General features: G+C 37.9%; 1 protein-coding gene across 1 annotated transcript; it reads right to left on the reverse strand.

Moving 5' to 3' along the window:
* Positions 1–1936: 1936 nt before the first annotated feature.
* AFM (afamin) lies at positions 1937–24508 on the reverse strand. The gene is made up of 15 exons (XM_019467780.2): positions 24375–24508; positions 21052–21100; positions 20385–20517; positions 19464–19675; positions 18530–18662; positions 17828–17925; positions 16924–17053; positions 13898–14112; positions 10267–10399; positions 7466–7563; positions 6084–6216; positions 5083–5306; positions 4104–4236; positions 3188–3249; positions 1937–2093 (listed from the first exon to the last, which is right to left on the reverse strand). Exons 1-14 carry the CDS (start codon positions 24460–24462, stop codon positions 3223–3225), a joined length of 1806 nt encoding a protein of 601 aa, XP_019323325.1. The 5' UTR covers positions 24463–24508; the 3' UTR covers positions 1937–2093; positions 3188–3222.
* Between the last annotated feature and the right edge of the window lie 1661 nt (positions 24509–26169).

Raw genomic sequence — 26169 nt, forward strand, 5'->3', positions numbered from 1 at the left:
TCAGAGCCTGGAGCCTGCGTCCGATTCTGTGTCTCCCTCTCTCTCTGCCCCTCCCCCATTCATGCTCTGTCTCTCTCTGTCTCAAAAATAAATAAACGTTAAAAAAAAAAATTAAAAAAAAAAAAAAAGAAATACCAGGACTGGATCCCTGGATCCCACCTGAAACCTGGGTGGGGGTTGCTCATGCACATGCAATCTTGGCACTAATTATTGTATCGTGAGTCTTATCCCACTGAGGAACAACATCTCTAGTACTAGTAAATTCTTCATGTGCTGAGTGCTGGTATGTTCTATCCACTGGTGTGAGTTCTGTCTGAGCAATACAGAGTAAGTGTGAGTTGCCCTCATTCCACATCCTCTCCTCTCTAGGTAAAATATATCTTTTGAAGAAACCATCCTCTTTCCTTTCCCTCCTTGCCTCACATCACACTGTTTACCTGCTTTTTACTAGTGTGTTCTCTGGCGTATCAGTAGAGAGGTCTTTGACAATACTCTCTGTGATTATAGAGTCTTGTGATGGCAGCAAGTTCCTGGATCTCTGGTTTCATATCTGCCGTGTTTAGCACAGTATTGGACACATAGCGGAATCCACTGTTAGGTACAAAATTGAATTAGCTAACTGTGCTCTGATTCGCTTCTGTTTGCTAAACTTATTATCCATTATCTGAGTAAAACTTTCTTCCCGCTCTCCTCATTAGTAAATGGAAGTGTTTGGAAAATGGCAAAAGGACAAAATAACGTTACAAAATAAACATCTATTATCTGCTGGCCATCGTGTTGGGTACTTTATACAGTAATTTAATACATTTCTCTAAAGCCTTTGTGATGTGGAGAATATTCTCCCACATGACACAAAGAAATAGAGGTCTTGGAATGTAGGGAACTTATCTGAGGCCATACAGCAAGTTAATGGCAGAAGGCATTTGATGCCCACCCCTTCTCACTTAGATTGAGTGCCTGTGCAATGTGCTCCCACAGCAGAGGACTTTTTCTATCCCTATGACATCATATGTGATTGCTTATTTACTATCTGTCTCCCCTGTCATGGGGAACCATCTCTAATTGGCTCACATTTGTATCCACAGTGGGAGACTAATAACTATTTGTTGGTGAAATAAATCAAAATCCCAAGACTTCATTGCAAACGCTATGCCAAAAAAATTCTGTGACTGTTCTCATGTATTACCTACTAAATGGTCATCATCTTCAATTTCAGACACTGAAACACTAAGAACATTAAAAGTTTAGAGAACAGTCAGGCTCTGAGCCCATGACCAACCTTCATCTCCTCTCTGTTCCCACCACGCTCTCCTGAGACATGACTGACAAGCACTTACATCTCCAGCATTCACAGCAATTATGGCTTGGAATAGCAGGAGAAAAGAGCCATTGTCAAGGATCGTGGGTGCTCCTCCCTCTCTATGAATAACAGATTTTGTTTGTCATTCAACATGGCCACACCTAGGAGGTACTGTGTACAAAATATAGTTCTGGGATTGGAGGACTCAGATTCAAACCTTGGTTCTGCCAGTTACCAGTTGTATGACATTGAACAGATTCGTTTATCCCCCTGAGACTCAAGTTGCCTATTTGTAAAGTGGGAATTAAAATGATATCTCCTGCATAGAATTGTTAGCATTAAATGAGATAATGCATGAAAAGTACTCAGGACAATGTTGGCTACACTGAAAACATTCAGTGCCAGCTGGTAGTATGGGCAACAGCAACAGCAATGCTTCCTGCCCTCAGCTCCCCATTTCTCTCCCAGTAGGAGCAAGAACAGCATCTGTGAGGATTCTGTCCACACCATTGCTGTCTTGGAGCCCCATGTCCCTTGGAGCTATGTACCATTGAGCCAAAGATTCTGATGGAATGAGTGAATCTTGACTGTTTAATTTTGTTATCAAGTTGACACATAACATCAGTCTTTGAGAAATAACTTGATGATTTTGTTGTTTATTGCTTGCTACAATAACACGATTTCAGGTAAAGGTTACAGAAGAATCGTTTCACTGTGTTCTTCTCAGAAAGTAAAATCCACCACAGGACGGATAGGAAGCAGGTCAAGTCGGTGTTCCTCTTTTCCCCACAACCTGGGAAGAAAAAATAGCATCTTATGCGGCACAAGAATGTGAAATAGTGTAACTTGGGCGATGGGAAGTCCTGTGCGCGGTAGAGCACCCGGGTGGCTCAGGCAGTTAAGCATCCACCTTCGACTCAGGTCATGATCTCACTGTCTGTGAGTTCGAGCCCCGCGTTGGGCTCTGTGCTGACAGCTCAGAGCCTGGGGCCTGCTTCGGTGTCTGTGTCTCCCTCTCTCTGTGCCCCTACCCTGCTCGTGCTGTGACTCTCTGTCTCGCAAAAATAAACAAACATTAACAATTTTTTAAAATAAGTAAATAAATAAACTGTGTGTGGTAACTGTGTTGTGCTTCTTGTAAATCCAAACCTACTTTCTGTGGTGGTGGTCCAGGTCTCTCTTCCCCGACACTTGAACATCATTTTGTTCCTGAAGTTTGTGTATGAATCTTACATAAACTGTGGAGGAGAGGGCATCCTTTACATATCTTTGTGAAATCACAAATATATCGCTTTGCATCTATGTACATGCTGTTGCAGTAAGACTCGTAGAACGGGTTTACTGAGGGGGCGTCTGGGTGGCTCAGTCAGGTAAGCCTCAGACTCTTGATTTCAGCTCAGGTCATGATCTCACGGTTTGTGAGTTTGAGCCCCACGTCAGGCCCTGCACTGACAGTGTGGAGCCTGCTTGGGATCCTCTCTCTCTCTGCCTATCTCTCTGCCCGTCCCCCACCTTCTCTCTCTCTCTCTCTCTCTCTCTCTCTCTCTCTCTCTCTTTCTCTCTCTGAGCCCTGTCTGCCCATCCTAACCCCTCCTCTTGTCAATATTCAGAGTTTCAATCGCCTCTCTGTTCTGGTCCAGACAGCAGATTGCGGTGGGAAAAAGGCGGAAGAGAAAAAAGAAAGGCTACTCAGAAAGCTTGAACAGTGAGAGAAGGTGCTACCACAAACACACCCAGAGAGACATTAGAGGATGAAGGTGGGGTTTGAGGTCCAAGGCACATGGGATGAACCAGAAATAGACACTGAAGCATGAGAAGGGAGAAGCCCCGGTGGACCAAACCGGCTACAAATACATTTGGCATTTGACTGAAATAAGCAGGTATTACCTTTGGCGGGTTTTACTTTGTATTTCTCAAGCAGCCTAGCATTTGGCTGCCACTTTGGGGCCCTGAGAGGTGGGAAAAAGAAACAAAAACACATAGAAAAATTTAAGACATTATTATTTAAATTTGGAGAAGCATGTCCCCTTGAATTTTGAAAAGAAAAACGAAAGCTGTCCCATGCTGTACAGGGAGACAATGAACACCGTTTCTTCAAGTGCCTTTTATGAACTGCCAGTGAATGCATCCCTCCCTTTCCATGGCCTCAATGTACACACTCACTCAAGTAAATGCCAGCTGTTGAGAACCTCTGATTACGTTAAACATATTTTTTAAGCTAACGATTTGAACCGCGCACACACACAACATTCCCACAGACTAAGCACCCATTTGGACAAAGTAGAGGGCTGTCGAAAGCTGCATGTGAGTCCGTGTCTGAGGATGCAGGAAGGGCACAAGTGGTGCCAGTTGTGTGTGCGCGCGTGAGAGAATTCACATACTAATACCCTACTGCTCCCCTCCCTTCAGAGCTGATGACGATTTCCTTTGCAAGTCAGTTTGGCTATTTGTCTTGTTTAGCTGATGCGTGATGGAAAACAGAAGAGTAAGGGCCAATGGTATAAATTCAAGGATAATTATTACCATCCTCATTTATAGATGATGAACTACGGTTTGGTTTAAGTTACATGACCAGGACTACTGGAATTAGAACCCAGGTTCTCCTGACATCTTTTCTTACACCATTTTGTCACCAAGGAGACAGTGCCAAAGTCCTTCCACAGAGACATCTGCATGTTAGCCTTGCGGGAACTGTGCCCTCAGGCCTCAGAGACAGAGGAAGCAAGGTCCCATTGGGAGTTCCATTTTATTTTATTTGACCACGAATACCAGCTGAATTTCAATGGAAAAGAAATAGGACTACCTCTTCATTAAAGCAGGCTTCAGGCCCTTCTGCTTGGCAACACTTGACCACCACATTAGTGAAATCTGTAAGCAATGACCGCAGCTCCGCATCTGGAATGTCAGGCTTTAGCTTCACTACATTGACAAGAAACCTGTGACCCAAAGATGTCAAATAGAATTCATTAAAGATTTCTTTCTTAAGCTCTCCTTCTCCTAAATGCTTGTCACAGTATCACATGTCTTGGGGGTCTTGATTTGGATGAATATAAGAAGTTAAGATATTCCACTTTGAAGGGATTTTCTGAAACTTTCCCGCTCAACTTATGGGATGGATTTCATGGTAACATTCTTTGGAAGGTTATGTAATTATAAACAAAATGATATCAAATCTAAACATATATTAGGTCTTCATTATGCACAGAATTGTAGATTACGTGATTACTTTTGATCTTTCTAGAAAATCCGTTCTCAAAACAACCTCCATTCCCTCTTTCTCAGTAGCTGAATGCTGTTTCCACTCAACTTGATAGAGACACTACCTAATTCCTTCCCCCTCCCCGAAAAAACTTTATTCTTTAGCATTTATAACATTGTGCGAGAAAACAAAACTAACACTCTTGTCCCTTTTGGGCCTCTCCTTTTTTCAAACATTAAGCAAGATTCTCGAGGCAAACATCTATGCCATTCCCTCCAGAAAGTCCAGTTCATTATGAACTTGCCCATGAGCTTTTATGCTGGCTGCCCTAACTCACCTTTGCAAATCATAGTGTATTAGACACTCCAAGTCTAGCAAAAGAAAACACTAGCTAGGTTTTGACTTATAAGCAATGGCAATAAATATGCTCCAGTGTTTTTCTGAATGGGAGAGATTGGACATTTTGAGGCAAGGAATAGGATTATAACACCAAAATCATATATGCATTAATAGTACACCTTCCCATTAATACATTATGTGCCTTCAGGCTGAAGAAAAGATGAATGGAAGAGAATGCTTATACCTGTCTTTCTTTCTCTGGAGCTCCTCCTTATGAGCCTGACATAAGTCTGTGTGAAAGGTAAATAAACCTTGAAAGGTAGATGGAGGCACATATGCTTTATCAGCTTCCAAGCCTTCAAAGCAGGACCTTCTGAAGGCAAAGTTGGTTTTGCAACAGTGGTCCACATCAGGGTTGATGTTCCGATTTTCATTTATTCCACATAACTCTCCAAGAACTAAATCCATCTGTGCCAATGAATGATGAAATTCAAATATAACTTTAAAACTTAAATAGTTTTGAAATATGATTAGATAAATCGTTAGATTGTCCTAAGGTGATTATTAACTGTACTCAGAAAAACCCATGCACTTATAAACATAACATTACACACGAAGCAAAGTAGAAGCTCGCATTATGATAAAGTTTCAAGCCATTGTAATTCAAATGCCTATAGGTTAATTTCTTGTTAGCATATATACAAATCTGTAATTGTGAACAAAGAGCTGCAAAACAGCCAACTGAAAATGACAGCCAAACACTGTGGCCCTTAGATTTATTCTCTTCCTCGGATGTTCCCCAGAGTAGTCTCCATCCCAACCCTAAAGAGATACACCCAAGTTGTGATTGGGCAGGAAGCATCAAGTCTCTTACCGACACTGTGGGGCAAGACTGAATTTGTAACTTTACTTAAAATTATAAAGCTGCTTATATTGTTCTGAAACAATGTCATTATTCCTGCCTTTTGCCCTAACAAATTACACATAAGAAATTAGTAATAAGAAGAAGTAAGAGAGATGATTTGGAGAACCCCAAAAAAATATTTAAAACATTCTCTTGCTTCTTAGGATTGTGATGCAGTGAGCCTCCCCAAAGAACTTTGACATTCCTTGCTTAACAATGTTGAAACAATGAAGAAAGGTAGATAACAGCCTAATGGCTATAAATCAATTAGTACAGCAGATTTCTTTTCTTCCTTTTGTTTTTCTTTTTTAGGAATAATTAGGTACACGTGCCACGCTTACCAAATTATCAACGCAGGCAAACTCTTCACTCAGTGTGCAGCAGGTGGTCAAAGCTGTCACCATTTCCTTGCCAAGAAAGGTCAGTTCTTCAGTGGAGAGCTGGGGGGCTATCTTTGTGAGTTTGATAAGGTAGCTGAAAGAACAGTTGTCTAATTGGTTCTAAACAAAACCGAATACCCGTTTTCCCTTGTCTAGCTACTTGAAACCCTAACTGTTCAAGTCTAGGGACAACCAATGTAAGGGCAATGTGAACCACAGCTCTCCCATAAAATGATAGGTAACTGTCTCTTTACTCCCTCTTTTCCCACACTCTGCATTTTTGGCTTCCTTATAATTTCATGGTATTCTCAGAAAGTCTCAGATTTGCCCGTCCTGTCTTACCTGTGGGTATAGGAGCTCCCTGGAAGCAAATACTTTGGCTAGTGTGTAAAATACTGCTTGAAATCTGCATGATTAGTAAACATTTTAAAGGGAGAATTTAATAGATATATGTTGGAAAGGGTAATCAGAGATGAAGGAAACTAATATCTTTAATGGGCTGAGTTTGACTTCTCTTCACTGAAGCGACAGTGAAATCGTATGTTTTAAACTGTTTTGATTTGAAGATACTTGGTTTAAATGCACACTATATTAGTCTGGTAATTAATTCAGAAAATCCAGAATAAACTGTGTATTGCTCACAAATACTAACAAGAACACTAAAAAAATAAATATTAAAATGTTAGGCAAAACCAGAATTATTTCTGTAAACTTGGTAAGGTGGCCTCAAATTCTGGGCAAACCATCTTTGCCTGGGAAATTGTAACAATCTGAAGTTCGCTGTCTCTCCTGCCCTCCCAAATAGGTCAGAATCCAGAGATTCTATTTTGGGATTGAGAAAAGCAAGACCAAGCAAAAACTAAAGTATTACAGGATCAATTTTTTAGAATCTTGTATTTTTTAAAAAAATTTTTTGTAATATTTATTTATTTTTGAGAGAGAGAGAGAAAAACAGAGTGTGAGCAGGGGAGAGACAGAGAGAGAGAAAGAGGGAGACACAGAATCCCAAGCAGGCTCCAGGCTCTGAGCTGTCAGCACAGAGCCCAACCCTGGACTTACACCCGTGAACTGCGAGATCATGACCTGAGCCAAAGTTGGACACTTGATGGACTGAGCCACCCAGGTGCCCCATAGAATCCTGCATTTCTTTAACTTCTAGCGTCATTCTTGGTAAAGTCTTACTATGACAGCTCAATATGCATTCTTGACTTTTGTGTTTTTATTCTTTCCCAGTTTATGAACTTGCTATAACTGAAAGACTGAGTTGAATTTTTAAAACTTTGTGTCACTCTTTATTTTATCCTGGTCACAAGTGCCAACCTACTTGTAAGCAAGCAACTTACTAGTATTTCAAGTCCTCTTTCCCCAAATTCTGGGAACGTTCACATTCTCGTTGTACTATCTTGAGGCTTTTCTCAGTTGTCTCGTTGAATCTGTGTTCCTAAAAATAAGAACAATCATATTCAGGAACATTTTATCTAAAATGTAAACACAAGCTTCATGTCAACTTGACAAATAGCTTTTTTTATTTGCATAGTATTTTCAAACTATCATTACCACTCATTGCTCACTAAATTGAGAGTAGTTTTTTTTTTAATCCATGTGTGTCAGTACTGAAATCTTCTCAGCTATAAACACAGATATGGTTTACGCTAAAATTTGAAATCTGCAAATTTTTCGTCATCATGTACATTTTTTAGAGCTTCCCAGTTTACAAAGTATAATTCAGATCTTATGTTGACAATGAGCGTAACTGATTATCACTTTCAACTGGCCAGAGCAAGCTCTCGTTTTTACATAAAGGAAATTAGCCTCTTATGAAGTCAAATGACTTGCCTTAGAATGACCCAGCTAGTGAGTGTGGCTACAGAACATTTTACATCACATTTATCTTTATTTTGTACCCTCCTTTTCATCATTTAGAATTGGAACTTTAAAACTCCAACAATTGTCTTCAAATATTTGACAAACTCTATCTCGTGCAGCATAAAATTGGATATCTACTGAGTGGCCAGACAGAAAACTACACACCAGTGGATGGATGCTGTGGGACAAATTGTGCCTCCATATGAAAAAAAACCCAGAATTTTCTAGCACTATGATTCATTCATTCAAAGGTCAGGAACAGACTTTCTCATTAGGAACAAAGCTAGACTGGAAGTCAAGCCTTCTTGTTTCATGGCTCAAATATGAATGGGTGTAAGGTGGCTTTTATGGCAGGTGGAAGCAATTTTTTAAATAAGGCAAAAAAGCAGCACATATCAAATGAATGAGAAACGAATTCGAAATTTCAAATAATTAGTTTCTGTAATACATAAGGGATGACTATGAATTGATACTAAAACACACTAATTTCAACAGGAAAATGGATAATGGGCACGAATAACTTGTTCACAAGAAATTTATAACTGCAATAGCTAAAATCAGATGGGAAAGACTTAATTTCATTTAAAAATCAAATAAATGCTTAAAACACAGTCACTATTTTTTTTTAATCTAGCAAAGTTAATTTCCATATGCAATGATGGTGACAATGAGGGTTTGGGAGATTGGCGGGGAGGGGGTGAAGTGAGTATTGTCAAGCACTGTTGTAGGACTGTATGCTGATAAAACTTTCTAGAAAGTAACTTGACCGTTTGGATCAAATGCGTTTTTTTTTAAGTCTATACACTTTGACCTAATAATTTCCCTTCCGATAATCTAACTTAAGACAAGAGTCATAAATATTAATAAAGATGAATGAAATGATATATTCACTTCAGGGGCACTTACAAAATTTAAAACCTAGTCAAATGTTTAAAACGTCCACTACACGGTAGGAGGACAGTTGAATAAATTACTATGATGAAATTCCATCATTTAAAATAAAGTATATTTTGAAGTCCGTTTAATGACCTAACAAATTTGCTGTGATAGTAACTAAAAAATAGGCACAAATATTTTTCTTTTTTAAAAAATGTATTTATTTTTTGGGGAGAGCGCAAGTGGGGGAGGGGCAGAGAGAGCAGGACAGAGGATCCGAAGTAGAGTCTGTGCTGACAGGCTGACAGCAGGGATCCCCAAGTGGGGCTTGAACTCATGAACCCCAAGATCATGACCTGAGCTGAAGTTGGACGCTCAGACGACTGAGCTACCCAGGTGCCCTAGATGCAAACATTTCTTAAGAAAGTGCTATTCCAATCTTTTTTTTTTTTAATTTTTTTTTTTTTTTTTTTTTTTTTTTTTTTTGCGTGTGTTTATTTTTAAGACAGAGAGAGACAGAGCGTGAACAGGGGAGGGGCAGAGAGAGAGGGAGACACAGTATCCGCAAACAGGCTCCAGGCTCTGAGGGTCAGCACAGAGCCCTACGCGGGGCTCGAACCCACGGACCGGGAGATCATGACCTGAGCCGAAGTCGGAAGCTTAACCGACTGAGCCACCCAGGCGCCCCTCCAATCTTATTTTTAAATGTGCACACACATATATGCATGTTTGCATAGAAAAGATGAAAGAAAATGCTAATTATAGCTATTTCTCAGTGACAGTATCACAGTTTTTATATTTTGTCTTTGTAACTTTGGGGATTTTCCTAATAATCGTCAATAATCATTTATTACTTTTACAATCATAAAAAAATCCAATATGGCTTAATAAAATGCAGAATACATAAATAAAGATATAAGTGTAAAATATTTAATGGGAAGATCTTTTTTGCATTAATACCCAGAATTAGTAGTTCAAATGGTTGTGCAGAAACCTAACACGATGTCAATCTTCCCAATGATCGTCCTTCACTGAATTTAAAGTAGACTCAGATGGGGTGCCTGGGTGGCTCAGTCGGTTAAGTGTCTGACTTCGACTCAGGTCATAATCTCACAGTTCATGAGTTCAAGCCCTGCGACAGGCTCTCTGCTGACAGCTCAGAGCCTGGAGCCTGCTTTGGATTCTGTGTCTCCCTCTCTCTGCCCCTCCCCCTGCTTGTGCTCTGTTTCTCTCTGTCTCTCAAAAAAAAATAAACATTAAAAAAAAAAAAATTAAAGTAGACTCAGATTGGTCAAGCACATTTCTACCCCTAAACTAGAGTAAAACTTTGATTCAGTTTTGAAGTGTTCGTTGTTTGGCTTTGTTTTGTTTAGTTCTGTGAGCCCAGAACAGTAGAACCTACCGCGTGGCGGTAACAGTCTGGAGGGTTTTCTGTGTGACAACACTCTTTCAGAAGATCCTCGTACACGCCAGCGATTCTTAAAAGCTCTGGTGTAGACAGTTCCGGATGTCTCCTTGAGTATTCATAGAGAAACCTGTGATGTGTAAAATAATTTGAACATTAGAACTTAGAGAAAACAAAATACCAAATCCTGCCATCTTTTAAGCTAGTCAGATCTTGTAATACTGAGTCTGCTCTCAGATGCTAACTTCTTCCTCAGGTTTGCTCAGGCAGTGATTTAAGAGGGTATTTTGACCACGGGAGATCTATTTTGCAAAATTCTCTTCTGTAGCATGTTCTCCACTAACTGTTTTCACTTGAGAGAATAGAAGGATTAGAGTTATTCAGAGTTAATTATAAAATGATTTAATCCATAAAACATCAGAAATAGTGTATCATGCCACCAATACTTTAGAAAATACATGCGGGGTAGAATTCTGTTGGAAAATACATTCAGACCTCCAACTTGAGATGGTGGAAATATGGCTTGCTCCCCACTCCAGGGCCGCCTCGGTGAGAGACTGGGAAACAGCTTTGCCCATTACTTCATCCTGTCACTTGTCAAATATGGGAGTAAACACCCCTCTAGCGCTAAGTCATTGGCAATGGTTTCCGTGACCCCAATGAGAGGCTCCGAGGGGATAGGCAGTGTGATTTGGGGAGAAATGGGAAAGCGAGAGGAAAGAGGCTAACACTTATTAAGCCCTTAGTAGGTGCTAGCACTGGATCAAGCTCTGGGCATAAGAGATAAAGAAACGCTTCCTAGCTGCTGGAAACACTTTTCTCGTTTAACTTCACCAAGTCCTCAAGATAAGTACTATTTTATAACTGAGGAAAAGTCTCAGATGGGGTAAGTACCTTGCTATTAATGGAAGTGCAACATTTGAACCTATATTTCATAGGATGCCTACTTCATTCTTTTTCCAAACCAAGTTGACTCTCTTTGCAGGAGAGGGGTACCTTCTTTAAGCACCTCAGCTGTGCTATTTACAATCTTCTTCATAAAAAAATCTTATCTGTTCATTCAAAGTAAGTTAAAATGGCTTTCTATGCTTTGTGAGAGCAACACCTCAGAAAAGTTTCTCAATTCCAGGCAACTCCTTATATCTCTTTCTGTTTCGCAGCCTTTGATTTCCTTGATTAATCTTGGTCTTTCTGACATAGTCTCTCCTGCTTCTCCATCCACCTTCTCAACCTTATTTGTGGAATATATTCCCAGATCCTAAAGCAACAGTGTTTAACCTTCAGAGAATCAAGGACTCCTGCCTTTTAATATCTGATGTAAGCCAGGACCCTTCTCCAGGAATAAAACCACACCTAAAAAAACACCCAACCAAAATGCTGCAAACAAAAACTCCTAGAAGCCTACCCTTGAGGCAGATCCATTGAGATCTTGTGCCAAATGTTTACATCCAGAAAGACTACTCCTTACAACTCTGTTTCTGGCTCAGCGTGCTCACTGTTGCTCTGTGATTTCTCCTCAAACACTATGTTGGATGATGATGATGATGATGATGATGATGATGATGATGCAAAACTTGCTTCCACTTGGTGAACACATGTGTCAGGACAAGTGAAACTACCTCTATCATTTTGTTAGGTTTAATTTGAGTTAATACACTCATGAGAAGCAATAGAGCACAGTGCTTATAAGAAAAGGAGTCTGGAGCCAGACGGCTCGCCTTTGAGTCCTGGCTCCACCCCGTAATACCTGTGTGACTTGGGAGCAAGTTACTTCACTTCTGTGCTTCAGTCTCCTTACCTGTAAGATAAGGATGGTAAAAGTGTTCTAACCATAAAGGGTTGTTCTGAAAATTAAATTGGTTAGTAGATGAGAAGCACTTAAAATTTGATGTTTTCCATAATCTGTATCTTCCAGAGCTCTGGGTTCACATATAAAATTGTCTCATGATATTTGAGACAATATGGATGGGCCTGGAAGGTATTATGCTAAAGTAGTCAGACTGCAAAAGACAAATACTGTATGATTCCATGTATGAGTGGAAAAAAAAATAAAGCAACACTAAAAACAAGCAAATAAACAAAAACAGCAGAATCAGACCTATAAATACACAGAACAAACTGATGGCTGCTGAGGGGGGGTGATGGGCAAGATAAGTAAAGGGAAGTGGGAGATGCAGAGTTCCAGTTATGGGATAAATAAGTCATGGGAATAAAAAACTCAGCATAGGGAATATAGTCACTGGTCTTGTAACAGTGACATATGGGGTCAGATGGTAACTGCACTTGGTGATGAACCTAGCGTAACGTATAAACTTGTCAAATCACTATGCTGTACATTTGAAATTAATGAGAAGTTGTGTGTCAGCTATGCTAAAAAAATTGTCTTGTGACCTTCCTAATTAATTACTCTACAGATAGCTCAAAGTCAGTGCGGTCAGATCCAAACATATTCTCTTTCCCACAAAACCTTCAACCCATACTTCCCATCTCATTGAATCTGAAAACTACTTACCCAACCACCTAAGCCCCAAACTGGGATTCATTCCAGATGAAGTTTCTAAAAAACAAAAGTGATTTTGTCCTTCCTTATTCTTCAGTGAAAGCCCTTTAGTGGCATCTTGTTACTTAGCGTGCCTGTGTGATCTGACCCCATATACTTCTCGCTACCCTCGACTCTCACCACAAATGAGAAATTTTACTAATTTCTCACCACCCTACACAAAGCCACAAATGCACCAAGTGGTCTTATACTTTTATCCATGATCTACCCCTTCTGTCTAGATTGCCAAAATTTCTTTAAGTACCTCCTCCCTACTGAGCCTTCCCAGGTTTCTTAGGTACAATCGACCACTTCCTCCTCTGTGCCCACATTACATATTACGTAGTGCTACTGAAAATAAAAGCATGTCTTGCACTCGTTTATTTATAAGTCTGTCTCTTCCCCCATCACATCCCCTATTGATGAAAGCTTACCGAGGATAAAAGTCCTGTCTAATGTACTATAGTCCCTGAATTATATTTCATTACCAATAAACTTAGAATGAATGAATGAATATTCTTACATGAATTTTATATATGATGTTGTAAAACACAAAGAAGTTAACTTGTTCTAGTGATTCAACAGGACTCAAATCTAGTCCCTTTGGTTCCATGTCCACTAGTTTCCCTTTGACGGCTATGGAAAGGTATAGCATGGCAGTTCAGCCTGGAACTTCTAAGACCAGATCTCCTCAGGTCAAATCCTTACTCTGCCAGCTTTTAGCTATGAATCTTCAATAAGTTATTTAACTGCTCTGTACCTCAGTTTACTTGTCTGAAAAAAAATGGGGGTAATCGTATTGGTTTTACATGACTGCTACGAGAATTAAAATAGATAATCTACATAAAGTAGTCAGCCCATTGTCTGGCACGTATCAAGCACTCAATAAATGTTAGCCATCCCTGTAATAACACAGTTGCATCTTTTTAAAATCATGTGAAAATACTGTAATCTGTAGCCAGGATTTTTAAAAATTATGTGATGCCCAATGATTTCAATGGTTCTCATTCCTCCCACCCAAATTAGCTGAAATAGGTCAAATCATAAGTTTCTGTTTGCCTTATAAATTTCAGTATAGACTTATGTTACTCAGCCATGAAGCTCGTTTGATTAGCATCTCGTTCTTCACACACATTTTCGCTTTCAGTAAATTTTGCTTCTCTTAGAGATAAGTCCTTTGGTCTGTCATCTTTATTTGAAGAAATTATGCACTCGCCACGCTCTGGTATTTTCTTTTCACAACACTCTTTGATTTTGCTGGAGATGGAATCTTGTTTTAAGCAAATATGGCTCATAACTTTGCTCTGTACAAAATAAGAGTGAAAAATTCATTTATTTTACTAATTTCTTCAGGGCCGGATTTTTCTTCACAATGAAATGGTTGCATGCAAAACCAACCATGAGCATGACATCTGGAGTTGTTCCATCAGATAATTTGATAATAATATTTACTTAAATTTTGTATTCATTTAGCGCACGTGAAGCTTTCATATGAATGCAAATTTTTTTTTAATTTTTTTTTTTAACGTTTATTTATTTTTGAGACAGAGAGAGACAGAGCATGAACGGGGGAGGGTCAGAGAGAGAGGGAGACACAGAATCCGAAACAGGCTCCAGGCTCTGAGCCGTCAGCACAGAGCCTGACGTGGGGCTCCAAACCGCGGACCACGAGATCATGACCTGAGCCGAAGTCGGCCGCCCAACCGACTGAGCCACCCAGGCGCCCCGCAAATTTTATTTCTCAAGATTTTAAATGATAATTATGAAAATAGACTCCGTTGTACATTTACATTTTATTGTTAAATATTAATCTTTAAAATACTTTACTCTTATTCGTGTGATATATTGGCATTTTAAATTCTAAATGTTTCTTTCCCATAAGAGTTCACCTGTGTTTCAATGAAGGCCACCAAAGACATGCGACTATAATATCTATAATACTAGATGTCTTTCTTCCCTCGTGGCCTGAAACTATATTGCCAACACAAAGTAGAAACTCAATAAATATTTAAAAGGCGAATGAAAAAATGGTAAGTAGATGAACTACTGTAGCAACTACCAGATAAAGACTTCTCAAACATAAGAAGCTTTCCTACTCATTGTTATCATTTTCCTATGGTTATGGTTATTACTAATTGGAAACTGTTCAAATTATCAAATAGTGTACAAAACAGAAAACCTTACTGTCTCTCCTCTTTATCCCGATTATGACCCCTACATGAAATTGTGAGAATAAGAGAGAAGGTGAAGTTTTCTTACTTACACATTAGTTGGACAATCGCTTTTTATTTTTTAATTTGAGAGAAAGAGAGTGCATAAGCAGGGAAGAGAGGCAGAGGAAAAGAAAGAGAGACAGAATCTTAAGGAGGTTCCATGCTTTGCACAGAGCCAGGCATGGGGCTCAATCCCAAGACCCTGGGATCATGACCTAAGCCAAAATCAAGAGTTGAGCCACCCAGGCTCTGCCAAGTTGGATAGTTTATTAAAACTGATCTGGTCCCTAACCCCTTCTCCAGACTCTCCAGTGTGAGCCTGCACATTCTTCCTCCTCTCTGTTCCAGCTTCACATGTACTAGGCTGAGTTCCATAAAATGCCAGGCTATTCCAGGTCTCTCTGACTTTACTCAAGCTGCTCCTTCTGCCCAGGACCTTCTTCTGGCAAACATTGAGGATGAGGAATGGGATGAAGCTCTGGGATGAATTGAAATATGGAATGGGGGTTGTTGGTACCATGTCTCCAACAAACCATACGGAACCAGGAAGCCAATCTTTGCAAACATCTACACATCTCACTGAAAGCCATCACAGTTCTGGACAGCACATCTCTTAATGTCTGGAATTCACTTCTGTTTTGAATAAACTACAATTTAATTCCTCTTATTTCTCCATGAAGGCATTTTAAAAAGGGATATTAAGGACATAATATGATCTCTTCATTTCAGCTTCATACTTCACAGAAAACTCTTAAATTATACTCTAATTTAGTATATAATATTTAATATTATAAAACCCATACTTCCGTAAACAAACAATACAAAACTAAGTAGTGAGTGAGATTGCTTCTAATTGGAGTCTGATTAAGAGCAAAATAATTCTTTGGGACATCTGTTGTCCCTGCTTGAAACAAAGTGTATATATCTTTATATTTTAAAATTCAAGTTAATTAATTAACATACAGTTTCACTGTGAGTTTAAAACAGTAAAACTAATTAAAAGTCACTGAGAAAAAGTCTCATTTCAACTAAGAAGGCAGGATTATTTTTAATAAAATTGTGTTACTTTTATGTGCACTTAAACTTTTACTGAACAACTTAAACTAAGTCAATATGTTTACGAGTAAATATATTCTAAAAATCCAGACTTTTAGAAAATCACTTTGAAGAATAGTGTAATAGTTATTTCAAATTAACATATCCACTTATTTGAAAATACTTCTCCTAAATAGCTGGAGGAAACTCAGAGGAAGCCATTCTTAAAAATACAATGGTATTTCCATTCTCTGAGTTTTACTATTTAATTTCTAATATCTCTAAAAGAAGAGTTGCAATATTTTTTTTGAAAAGTATTTTTTTAATATATATAATTTGTTGTCAAATTGGCTAACATACAGTGTGCAAAGTGTGCTCTGGTTTTTTGGGGTAGATTCCCGTGGTTCATTGCTTACATACAACACCCAGGGCTCATCCCAACAAGTGCCCTCCTCAAAGCCCATCATCCATTTTCCTCTCTTCCCCACCCCCCGGCCCCCCACATCAACCCTTTGTTTTCTGTATTTAAGAGTAGAAGAGTCACAATATTAAAGAACACTTCAGTCTACCTTGAGTGAATGTTCACAAATTCTAAATTCCAAAAGTTTATGTCAAGGATGTTTAGCCATATAAATAGAATCTGCTGAGTAATCTAACGACAATCAATCCCATGTATTAAAAAAAAAATTACTTGACCTTATTTGTTGATATATCATTTTTGTTTTATTTATTTTGTTATTACTTAACAATTTATTAACATTCTGATTTCATTGTGGTAAAGTAGCCACAACAAAACTAGGACAACTTCAGAATTTAAAAATGGCTGCCCACAGTCATTATTTTTACTTGGTTTTAGAAAATACTTACCCTGCCACGGATGCACTGCACAGCATCCCCTTCACAGCATCCATGGTACTTGGAAGAAACATCTTCTAGAAGGGAGGTAAGTTCCTTAAATTCAATCTTAGGAAATTTTTGACTAAGTATAGCAACATTTCTGGAAAAAAAAATGAGGAACCACGGAAACAACTTGAACAGCAAGTAAAATAAGAGAGAATTCTTTGCTGATACAGTATAAATAGCTGCAGTAAGAATTAGTACCCTTGTTTTTTCACAGATATCTTTACCAAATAGCTGTGTATATGTTGTACAGCCTGCATGATCACTTGGAAACTCAGAGGCTGATATTTCGAGTCCCGGACCAGGACTGGAATAAAAAGTTCTGCGAGATATTCCCCCTTCCATACTTATATAGCAAAACACATTTTGTAAAGACCACCGCTTCCTGTGGCGAGCTTATGGCAGGCATAGCCCGTCACAGAACACTTTCTTGCTGATCTATTTGAGATCTCAGAATTTTTCTAAAGATATGCAACAGCACCATTACTAATTAGTGAGGATGAGCACTTGAGATAAAATTTATCCTTATAAGGCTGCCTCCTAGTCATTAGAGTCAAAGATGGATGGACGCATCACATCTAAAGCACTTGAAGGCTTTAAAACCCTGATTGGGAACTCCCAGACCAATTCAGATTTCCAACTAACCAAAGAATATCTCAGAAGTAACCTTCTTTCTCTCTGGGGTCGCCCCACCTCCCAGGTCTTCTTGCATTCTGACCTAATGTCCTGGTTCTGAGCTATCCATGTGGACTGAGACCCACCTCAACACTCCTGGAGAGGAGTAAAAATCAAAAGCCATCAACAACTTCACAAAAATGGGACACAGAGGAGAAAATATAAGTAAAGACAAGATACATATTGTAAAACTCACATAAATTCTAAGACTTGCAATCCAAATTTTATAAGTGCCCCACAGACATTTTTTTGAAAAGAAGATGATGCTTTTAAATATTGTATGACAGGTTCTGCCTGAAGGAAAAAGAGAAGATTCTATTGAAGCAAAAGCAAAATCTCACCAATCTCTTATTTCTTAACTACATGTCAACCACATTTTCCAAAATTTGCTCAGAAACAGAAAATCAATGGGATTTTTATCCTGATAAGTTTATATATCAAAAGAAATATGCATTTGTGGCACATTATAAAAGTTAGGCCAGTCTTCCTGATGACTGAATTACACTTGATGGGAAGGTAAGTGGTGCAGTGTGCTGTGAGCTTGTCCACCTCTATTGGGATGATTAAATTTTATAAGTAGTCAAAAGAGGACATGTCCAGGATAGATGATAAAATGACACCTTTACCCTAGATATTCACTCACTAGGGCTTCCTTCCAGTTTACATGGAAGACAATGCCAGAAGAAAGACCCCGGAAATAGGCAATTGTCTTTCAAGGTCTCAAGTAGTAAGAAATTTAAATCAGCAGCCAGTAGCCAAAGGGTTGAAAAACCAGTGGAAGTGGCAAGGAAATGACTGATAAATGATAAACAACCCTTTGCTATAATTTACCTTTAAGTGAGGACCTGCAGTTTGGGGTCACCCCTTACCATTTTAATGACATAAATGCAATGCTCACTTTTGTTCGAAAGCAGTTAGCTTTGTCTTGTTCTTCACAACATGTTTTAGTCATCTCCTCAAAACGAGCAGCCACAGTTAGAAGGGTAGGGGCAAAAACAAAGGGGTTCCTTCTGGAAACTTCATATATATAACTATAAAAGAAAAAAAGAGAAGGAAAGGAAAAGGGAAAAACACAGAATAAAAACGAAAAAAAAAGGTAGATGAGGGATGGAAAGATAGGGAAAGACAAGAATATCAAGTTGTAAAACTGAAGGTAAGCCTTCAATATAAAACAACATTATCTAGCCTCCAATAAAAGTTTTATCAATTAAGTCTCAAACTTCAAAATCAGAGTGATGGTTAGTTTTCATCCTGAACACTGAACTAAGGCTGCTGTCCTTCCTTCCTTCCTGCGGCTGCCAGATGGTCAGCGGCTCTTCCTTCCACATTCAAAGAGCAATTACCTGTGTATACTCTGTTTGAGATTTGGGGATTTTATTTACTTATGTTCAAATAAACTTATAATTTAAGTTTTGATGAGCACACCAGCTTTCCAGGAAAAAAAGGCCTCTGCTTCTGCAATTACTGCACTATTGAAAACCCATTTTTGGTAGATATCCATTGATTGAATGTTTACCCTCAGTAAAAGCTGCACCTTCCCTTTAGGAAAACCAGATTATTCCCTCCAGTAGCAGATTGGCACCACGCACACACTCTGTCTTAGGACTTGCCACACTGAAAAATGTATATCATTACTGAAAGAATCTTGAAAGTAGGTTGCATATCTTGTTCATATTTATACCGTGAACACTGGACACAGAATCTGACACACAACACATGTTGAATGTATTCATCCCTCAATGAAACAAGCTATGTTCCTTTGGAAGAGGTATTGGACTTTGCCTGAGAATAGTTCTTCAATTAGATAATTCTTCTACTAAAAGTAAACTTACTTGTTCAGAAAAGATTCTCTGTTATTTTTATAAGTCTGGCATTTCTCTTCAGGATCCAAGGTAGGAAGAGGGGGCAGAAATCCTACATCAGCTTTCTTATGATGGAAGAAACAAAGTTTTTTTTCCAAGTCGACCTTACTGCAGCAGTGTGAAAAATTATGCTTTTGTGGAAGTCCCTCCAAAGCACATATATTTTCCAGTAAAACATCATTCTGGACAACAAAAAAGTAAAGGGCATCTTTTATTCATTGTAAAGTTTTTCAGCTTTCTGAGATGACACAATGAATACAGTGAGTAATGAGTGTCACCCTTTGCGAAGGAAAGTCCAATTTTCCCCAAATTACTAGCAAAGCATTCTTACCCACATCTTTGACAGCCATCCCACACTTGGGGAAACTTTCTCTGTCTTATCCTGGCGCCCTTTAATCTCTTACTCCTTCTTTGCTGCCTACATTTCCCTTATATAACAGCTTTTTTTTTTTTCCTTTACTCTTAAGGTGAAAGGGCCGGAGAGTGAATGTATCGGTAAAGTATTAGCAGTAGTTGTTAGCAATAGTCTTCCAGAAATGCAGATGGTGACTCTATTTGGCAGAGGCTAAGAAAAAGGGGGTGTGATGGTAAAGCATACATTGAAAGAGGCAGCTAAGGAGGGTACCTCTGTACTTTTGTGCACTTTGTCAGACTATTGGTTGCCCCCCTTGCCTACATACATATGGCATGGCTGCAATCTCATAGCCAAGTGCATCATAATGCAGAATTGCATCTCTGCGAGGAAAACACCTTATCCTAAATTCCAAAGTCAGGCAAACTAAACTAAAAATATAATGGGGCATAGAGCATCTCTTTTTTTTATATTTCAAGCCAAAAATTCTGTTTGAAAAATAGGCTTATTTGTTTAAGAAATACAGACAATTTACTTACAGCTAATTCAGAACACTCTGGGAGTGTCATGTCAGCCAAGCATTTATCTCTATATTCTGTCATGGTTTTTACCAACATCTCCACTTCTTCGAAGGAGGCCTCCTGAATATATTGAGCAAATATGATGATGGTGCTGTAACAGTCCACAGGGTACACAATGATCACCCGAAGGATCTCCACTTCTGTCCAACAAAAACTTGTAGAAACATTAACTTGCTGAATAGTCTCAGGACATTATCAATGTCTGAGGGCCATAAATTTTATAATTTTTGACAATTCAATTGCCTCATCTGAATTTTGTGAGTAATACTGTATTTACTTTTTAAATATGGCTTTCTATTGCATTGAATTACTTTTGAGAAGCATTGACATTTCTGAAATATATCAGATAAGATCATGATAAACACCATCATCATCAAAAATAATTTAGAGAGGGGCACCTGGGTGGTTCAGTCGGTTAAGTGTTTGACTCTTGGTTTCAGCTCAGGTCATGATTTCAAAACTTGCAAGTTCGAGCCCCACATCAGGTTCTGTGCTGACAACTCAGAGCCTCCTTGGGTTTCTCTGTCTCCCTCTCTGTCTGTCCCTCCTCAACCCCCCCCCCACCACTCTGTCTCTCTCAAAAATAAATAAATAAAATTTTAAAAAATAGTTTAGAGAAACTCACATATATCCAACATTCTCCTCTATAAATTTCTTAGTAATACTGACATCATCTGAAAAGCAACAATATTTAGGTTATTATGTATCCTGGTATTTAAACATTTTCCCACCAAATAATTGCATGATATCTAAATTTATAAAGTATAAAAGGGAAAACTCATTGTAGAAAATAATTTGGCATACTTCACAAGAAGGAGAAAAGTCATATGAACCAAATATGAGATCTTTATCACAGCTTACTACGTACTCCAGACATATCCATTAAGTTGAATTGACTTGACATAATTTCAAATCTGGGTCCAGCCTTCGGATTTGCCATTGACAGCTCCTCAGCCACAAATGCCAAATCCAAGCACCATGTCCATGCTAAGTATCTATCATGTATGACTTCTTAGAAGAGTCATATGAAGGTTAAATGATATGTGATGTAATGCTTCCACAGGGCCTAACAAAAGATATCATAGTGTGCTAGTAGTTAATATAGTTTATAATGCTAGCAAGACACAGATATTTAGATCATCTCTGGACCAATCTAAAATCATCGATTCCCTCCCAAGGAACACACTTACATTTGTCCACATAGCCTATTTTTATAGAGTCCTTACTTTTGCAAGGTATTGTGCTGGACACTATGAGGCAATCAGTAATAATTAAGACATCTCCCCTGGACCTCAGGTTTCTAAGTACTCACTGTGCACGTGACTTACGAACATGACTATAATCCAGTTTAGAATGTACATGATATTCTAAAGTAATGTGGGTAAGTATATGACAAGAATGCTTTATGATCCCTGGGTGAGAAACCAGAAAAGGATTATAGGAAGAGTGGCATATGAGTTGAGTCTGAAAAAATGCACATAGCAGTGAAATGAGGACGCTCTTCTCTCTGTGTGGAGAAAATGATGAGTAAAATTACAAAGATAAGAGATTTTGAGATATATGTGGGGAAAGTAAATTAATTTACTTTCATGAAAGAGTGGGTCATAAAGAACAAAAACTATGATAGAAAGGACTTGGATCCATATTTTGGAGGTCTTGCATATAAAGCCTAGGAGTTTGGGCTTCAATTAGAAGCTGTGAAGATCCATTAAAAATGTTTATATAGAATAGTAATGTGATTATTCTTTTTTTAAATTGAGGTATAATTAACATACAGTGCTGTATTCATTTCAGTTGTACAGCATACTGATTAGACAATTCTATATACTACTCAACGTTTACCACAATAAATGTAGTCACCATCTGTCACCCATAAAACATTATTGCAATATTAGTGACTGTATTCCTTATGTTGTGCTTGTCATCTCCATGACGTATTTATTTACTTTATAACTGGAAGTTTGCACTTCTTAATCCCATTTATTTATTTCACCCACCTTCCCTTTGACAACCACCAGTTTGTTTTCTGTATTTAGGGTCTGGGTTTTCTGCTTGTTTGTTTGTTTTCTATTTTAGATTCTACATATAAGTGAAATCATATGGTATTTGTCTTTCTCAGTCTGACTAATTTTACAAAGCATAATACCCTCTGGGTCCACCCATGCTGTCACAAATGGCGAGATCTTATTAATTTTTTTTATGGCTGAGTGACATTCTGTTGTATGTATTTATACCACATCTTCTTTATACATTCATTTATTGATGGACACTTGGATTGCTTTTATATGTTGGCTATTGCAAATAATGCTGCAATAAACATAGGGGTACATATCCTTCAAATAATTGTTGTCATTTTCATTGGGTAAATACCCAGTAGAGGCATTACTGGTTCACGGCACTTCTAGTTTTAATTTTTTGAGGAACCCCCATACTGTTTTCCACAGTGGCTGCACCATTTTATATTCCCACCAACAGTGCACAAGTGTTCATTTTTCTCCACATCCTCACCAACACTTGTTATTTTTTGTCTAATTTATATGCAACCACCAAAGACCCACAGAGACACAAACCATCAATAAGATAAATAGCAACTTACTGAACGGGAGAAAATATTTGCAAATATTATATTCAGTAAGGAGTTACTATCCAAAATATATAAAGAACTTATACAACTCAATACCAAAAAGCAAACAAACAAACAAAACTCAATCCAAGTAAAAAAAAAAAAGGGAAGAGGATCTGAATAGACATTTTTGGAAAGAAGACATACAAGTGGCCAACAGACATACAAAAAGAAGTTCAACATCACTAATCATCAGGGAAATGCAAATCAAAACCACAATGAAGTATCGCTTAATATGATCATTTCTATATGTTAAGACATACGAGCCATGTAGTAGTATATATAATGTTCAGAGAATTAGAAATAGACACAGTACCTGACAAATAGAAAGTGACAAGAACTATTTGTAAATTAGATGGATGGAAGAATGAATGGATACAACACACAAAAAGCAAGACCCAGGAGCCCGTTAAAAACTTTTGTAATTGTTCTATTGAGAAATTAGCAAGACATGAATTTTGTTAAGAATAATGGAAATGCAAAAGAAAACGTCGATGCAAAAGATATTGAAGAAGATATTGAAGAGACAGAAATCAACAGGATTTTTGAAGAAGTCTTTAAAAAGAGCAAAGGAGACGAACTCAGGAATGACCATTCTTCAATCCTGTGACTGGTCTCGTCCCCCCCTACAGTATGTAGGGGGGACGAAAGTAAGACACAATCCACATTTTTCAGGGCCAATGCAATGCTTATGGCACCCTTGTGCAAGTTACAAAAAAGTCCTTTCTCCTTGCCCCAGGGATTTAAAAAGACACATTTTCTAAAGAAATGAAGTTCAAAATGTTTCCCCTTTGGGGAGAAAAAGTATGTCACCCTTCCCTGCAAACTGACACTGTTGGCCAGGTTTACGGGTATGTACAGACTTGAGGATATTTATAAACTATACAGTTAGTTGGAAGAAGCTGTGTTCTGCATGCCCTAAAGGTGTTTATCACCTAGTTGGGAGATATGTTGGACACCCAAAGATTATTGAAAAATCCCAATTCATACTTGATGTTCCACTTTTAACATACATGATACACGTTTTCAAGCAATACTAATATTTTCAAATCCAAATTACATATTTCAGCAACACTTTCTATACTGCCATAAAGCTGGTGTCCATTTCCCGAGTGTGATAAGTACCATCTCTGTCTAAAAGTTGGGTAATATGGCCACAAAAATACAAAATCTGGGAAGGTTAGTTCAGGATATCTGACCAGTATATATAAACTCATGGCGGGGGGGGGGGGGGTGAAAAATTAAATGGAAATGAAACAAGGTAAGAAAATAAGAAATTATCCCAACTAGTTATTCCTTAGCTAAGATACAAGTAAATTTCTTACCTACATCTTGAGGCTTTGTGGACAGGGTTAGGGATTCAGTCAAAAAGAACAAGAAAATAACAAAACCTGTAAGTTTTAACTGTTTCATTTTCTTTTTTTTTTTTTTAGAAATCACATTCACAAAAGAAAGTGATGTAACTGAGGAAGATCAAGTTTTTATATTATTCTTTGACACTATTAGTAAAAAAGTAACCTGTTTAACCTATTTCTCATATACCTCACGTTTGATTTTTATTTGATCACACTGCAGATTTTTTTGCTAATTATTAACTAGGAAAAATTATCTCTGTGTTTTACTGGAAAAATCTATTGAGTTAGAAAAAAAAGTCCACAGGTTAAGTATGCACAATACCTAATCAAATAGACAACCAAAGGAAAAAAAAAAGTCTTGAAACATTGCAAATGCTAAAGGAAAAAGGACTAGAATAAATAATTTACTAAAGAAGAAGCACAACTAGAAAGATGCTAAGTTTCACTGGAAATCAGAGGAAGTTAAATTTTTTAAAGTATATTTTTATACTCCTGACATAATTAGAAAAAAACAATTAAGATGTCTAATTCAGGTAAACATATAGTAAAAAAAAAGTTTCATATAATCAAGGCTTTTGGAAAACGAGTGTATAATAAGGATCAATAGTCTTAAAAATATTCATACTATTTGAGCCAATCACTCAAATTCTGGGAATCTATACTGAACGCATGGCCCTTAAATATGGAAATATTTGTAAGTATATGATAAACAGGAAATCTATTTTTTATTTATGTCCACTAAAAGGGCCAGCAACCAAGTAGCAAAGGCATTTAGTGCCCACATTTGGGGGTTCTAAACACTCTTTTCTACTACAAGGATCCTGGGCTTCTTAGAGAAATGAATAGTTTCAAGGCTGGGACATGAAAAGTGTAAGATGAGCTGAGAACATGGTGCCAGCAACTGAGGAAGTGCTCAAAAATGGACGGGATCAAGTGCAAAAAAGGTAGAAGACAATGGGACAATTTGACAACATAAATGATGACAGCAATGCATTATCACCCATCACATTCTTTAATAAGAATTTATGGATCTCTACCAATACAAAATTAAAACAAAAGTAAGGAAAGGAAAAGCTCTTCTCTACAAAAGAATGCCAACTAATAAATGTAGTTGGAAGCAAAGCATCACTGTTTGTAACACCATAGTAACACTAAATGGTGAGCTAATCACTCTGCAGGTTACCCTTGGCCTTTATAACTAATGAATATAAGGAATATATAATAACTGGAAATATTTACTACAAAATACTTGGAGAAAGAGTAGAATCTAAAATTGTTTATGTTATGTGTAGAAAGTGCTGACGTGAACAGACCTATTAAACCAAAAGAAAGGGAGAGAGAGAAAGAGAAAAAAAGACTGGGAGGAATAGAGGAGAGAGAGACAGAAAGAGATGGAGAGACAGAGGGAGAAAGAGAGAAGGAGGAGTGTGTTATGGACAATCAAGAGAGATAAACATACATCAGATTCAAATAGCTATCCATACACTAGGAGAATTCCAAATAGGGCAGACATCCAAATGCAAAAAGGAAAAACAAACATAAAAGTACTCGAAGAAACACAAGTAAAGTGGGAACATTTTTTCTAACTACGGTACAAAATCCAGAAACAGTTATAAAATCAACTGCATAAAGAGATGTTAAAGACTTCTCATGGAAAAATTCTCTAGGCAAAGTCAAAAACACAGAGGAAAACCTGATAAAAGATAGCTGCAATCTATATCATACAAAGAGCTCTGGAAATTTGAGGAGGAAAAAAAAGACCAAA

The sequence above is a fragment of the Panthera pardus genome, unplaced genomic scaffold, assembly GCF_024362965.1.
Source record: "Panthera pardus isolate Hobbes unplaced genomic scaffold, ASM2436296v1 HiC_scaffold_13, whole genome shotgun sequence".
Taxonomy (NCBI): Eukaryota; Metazoa; Chordata; class Mammalia; order Carnivora; family Felidae; genus Panthera; species Panthera pardus.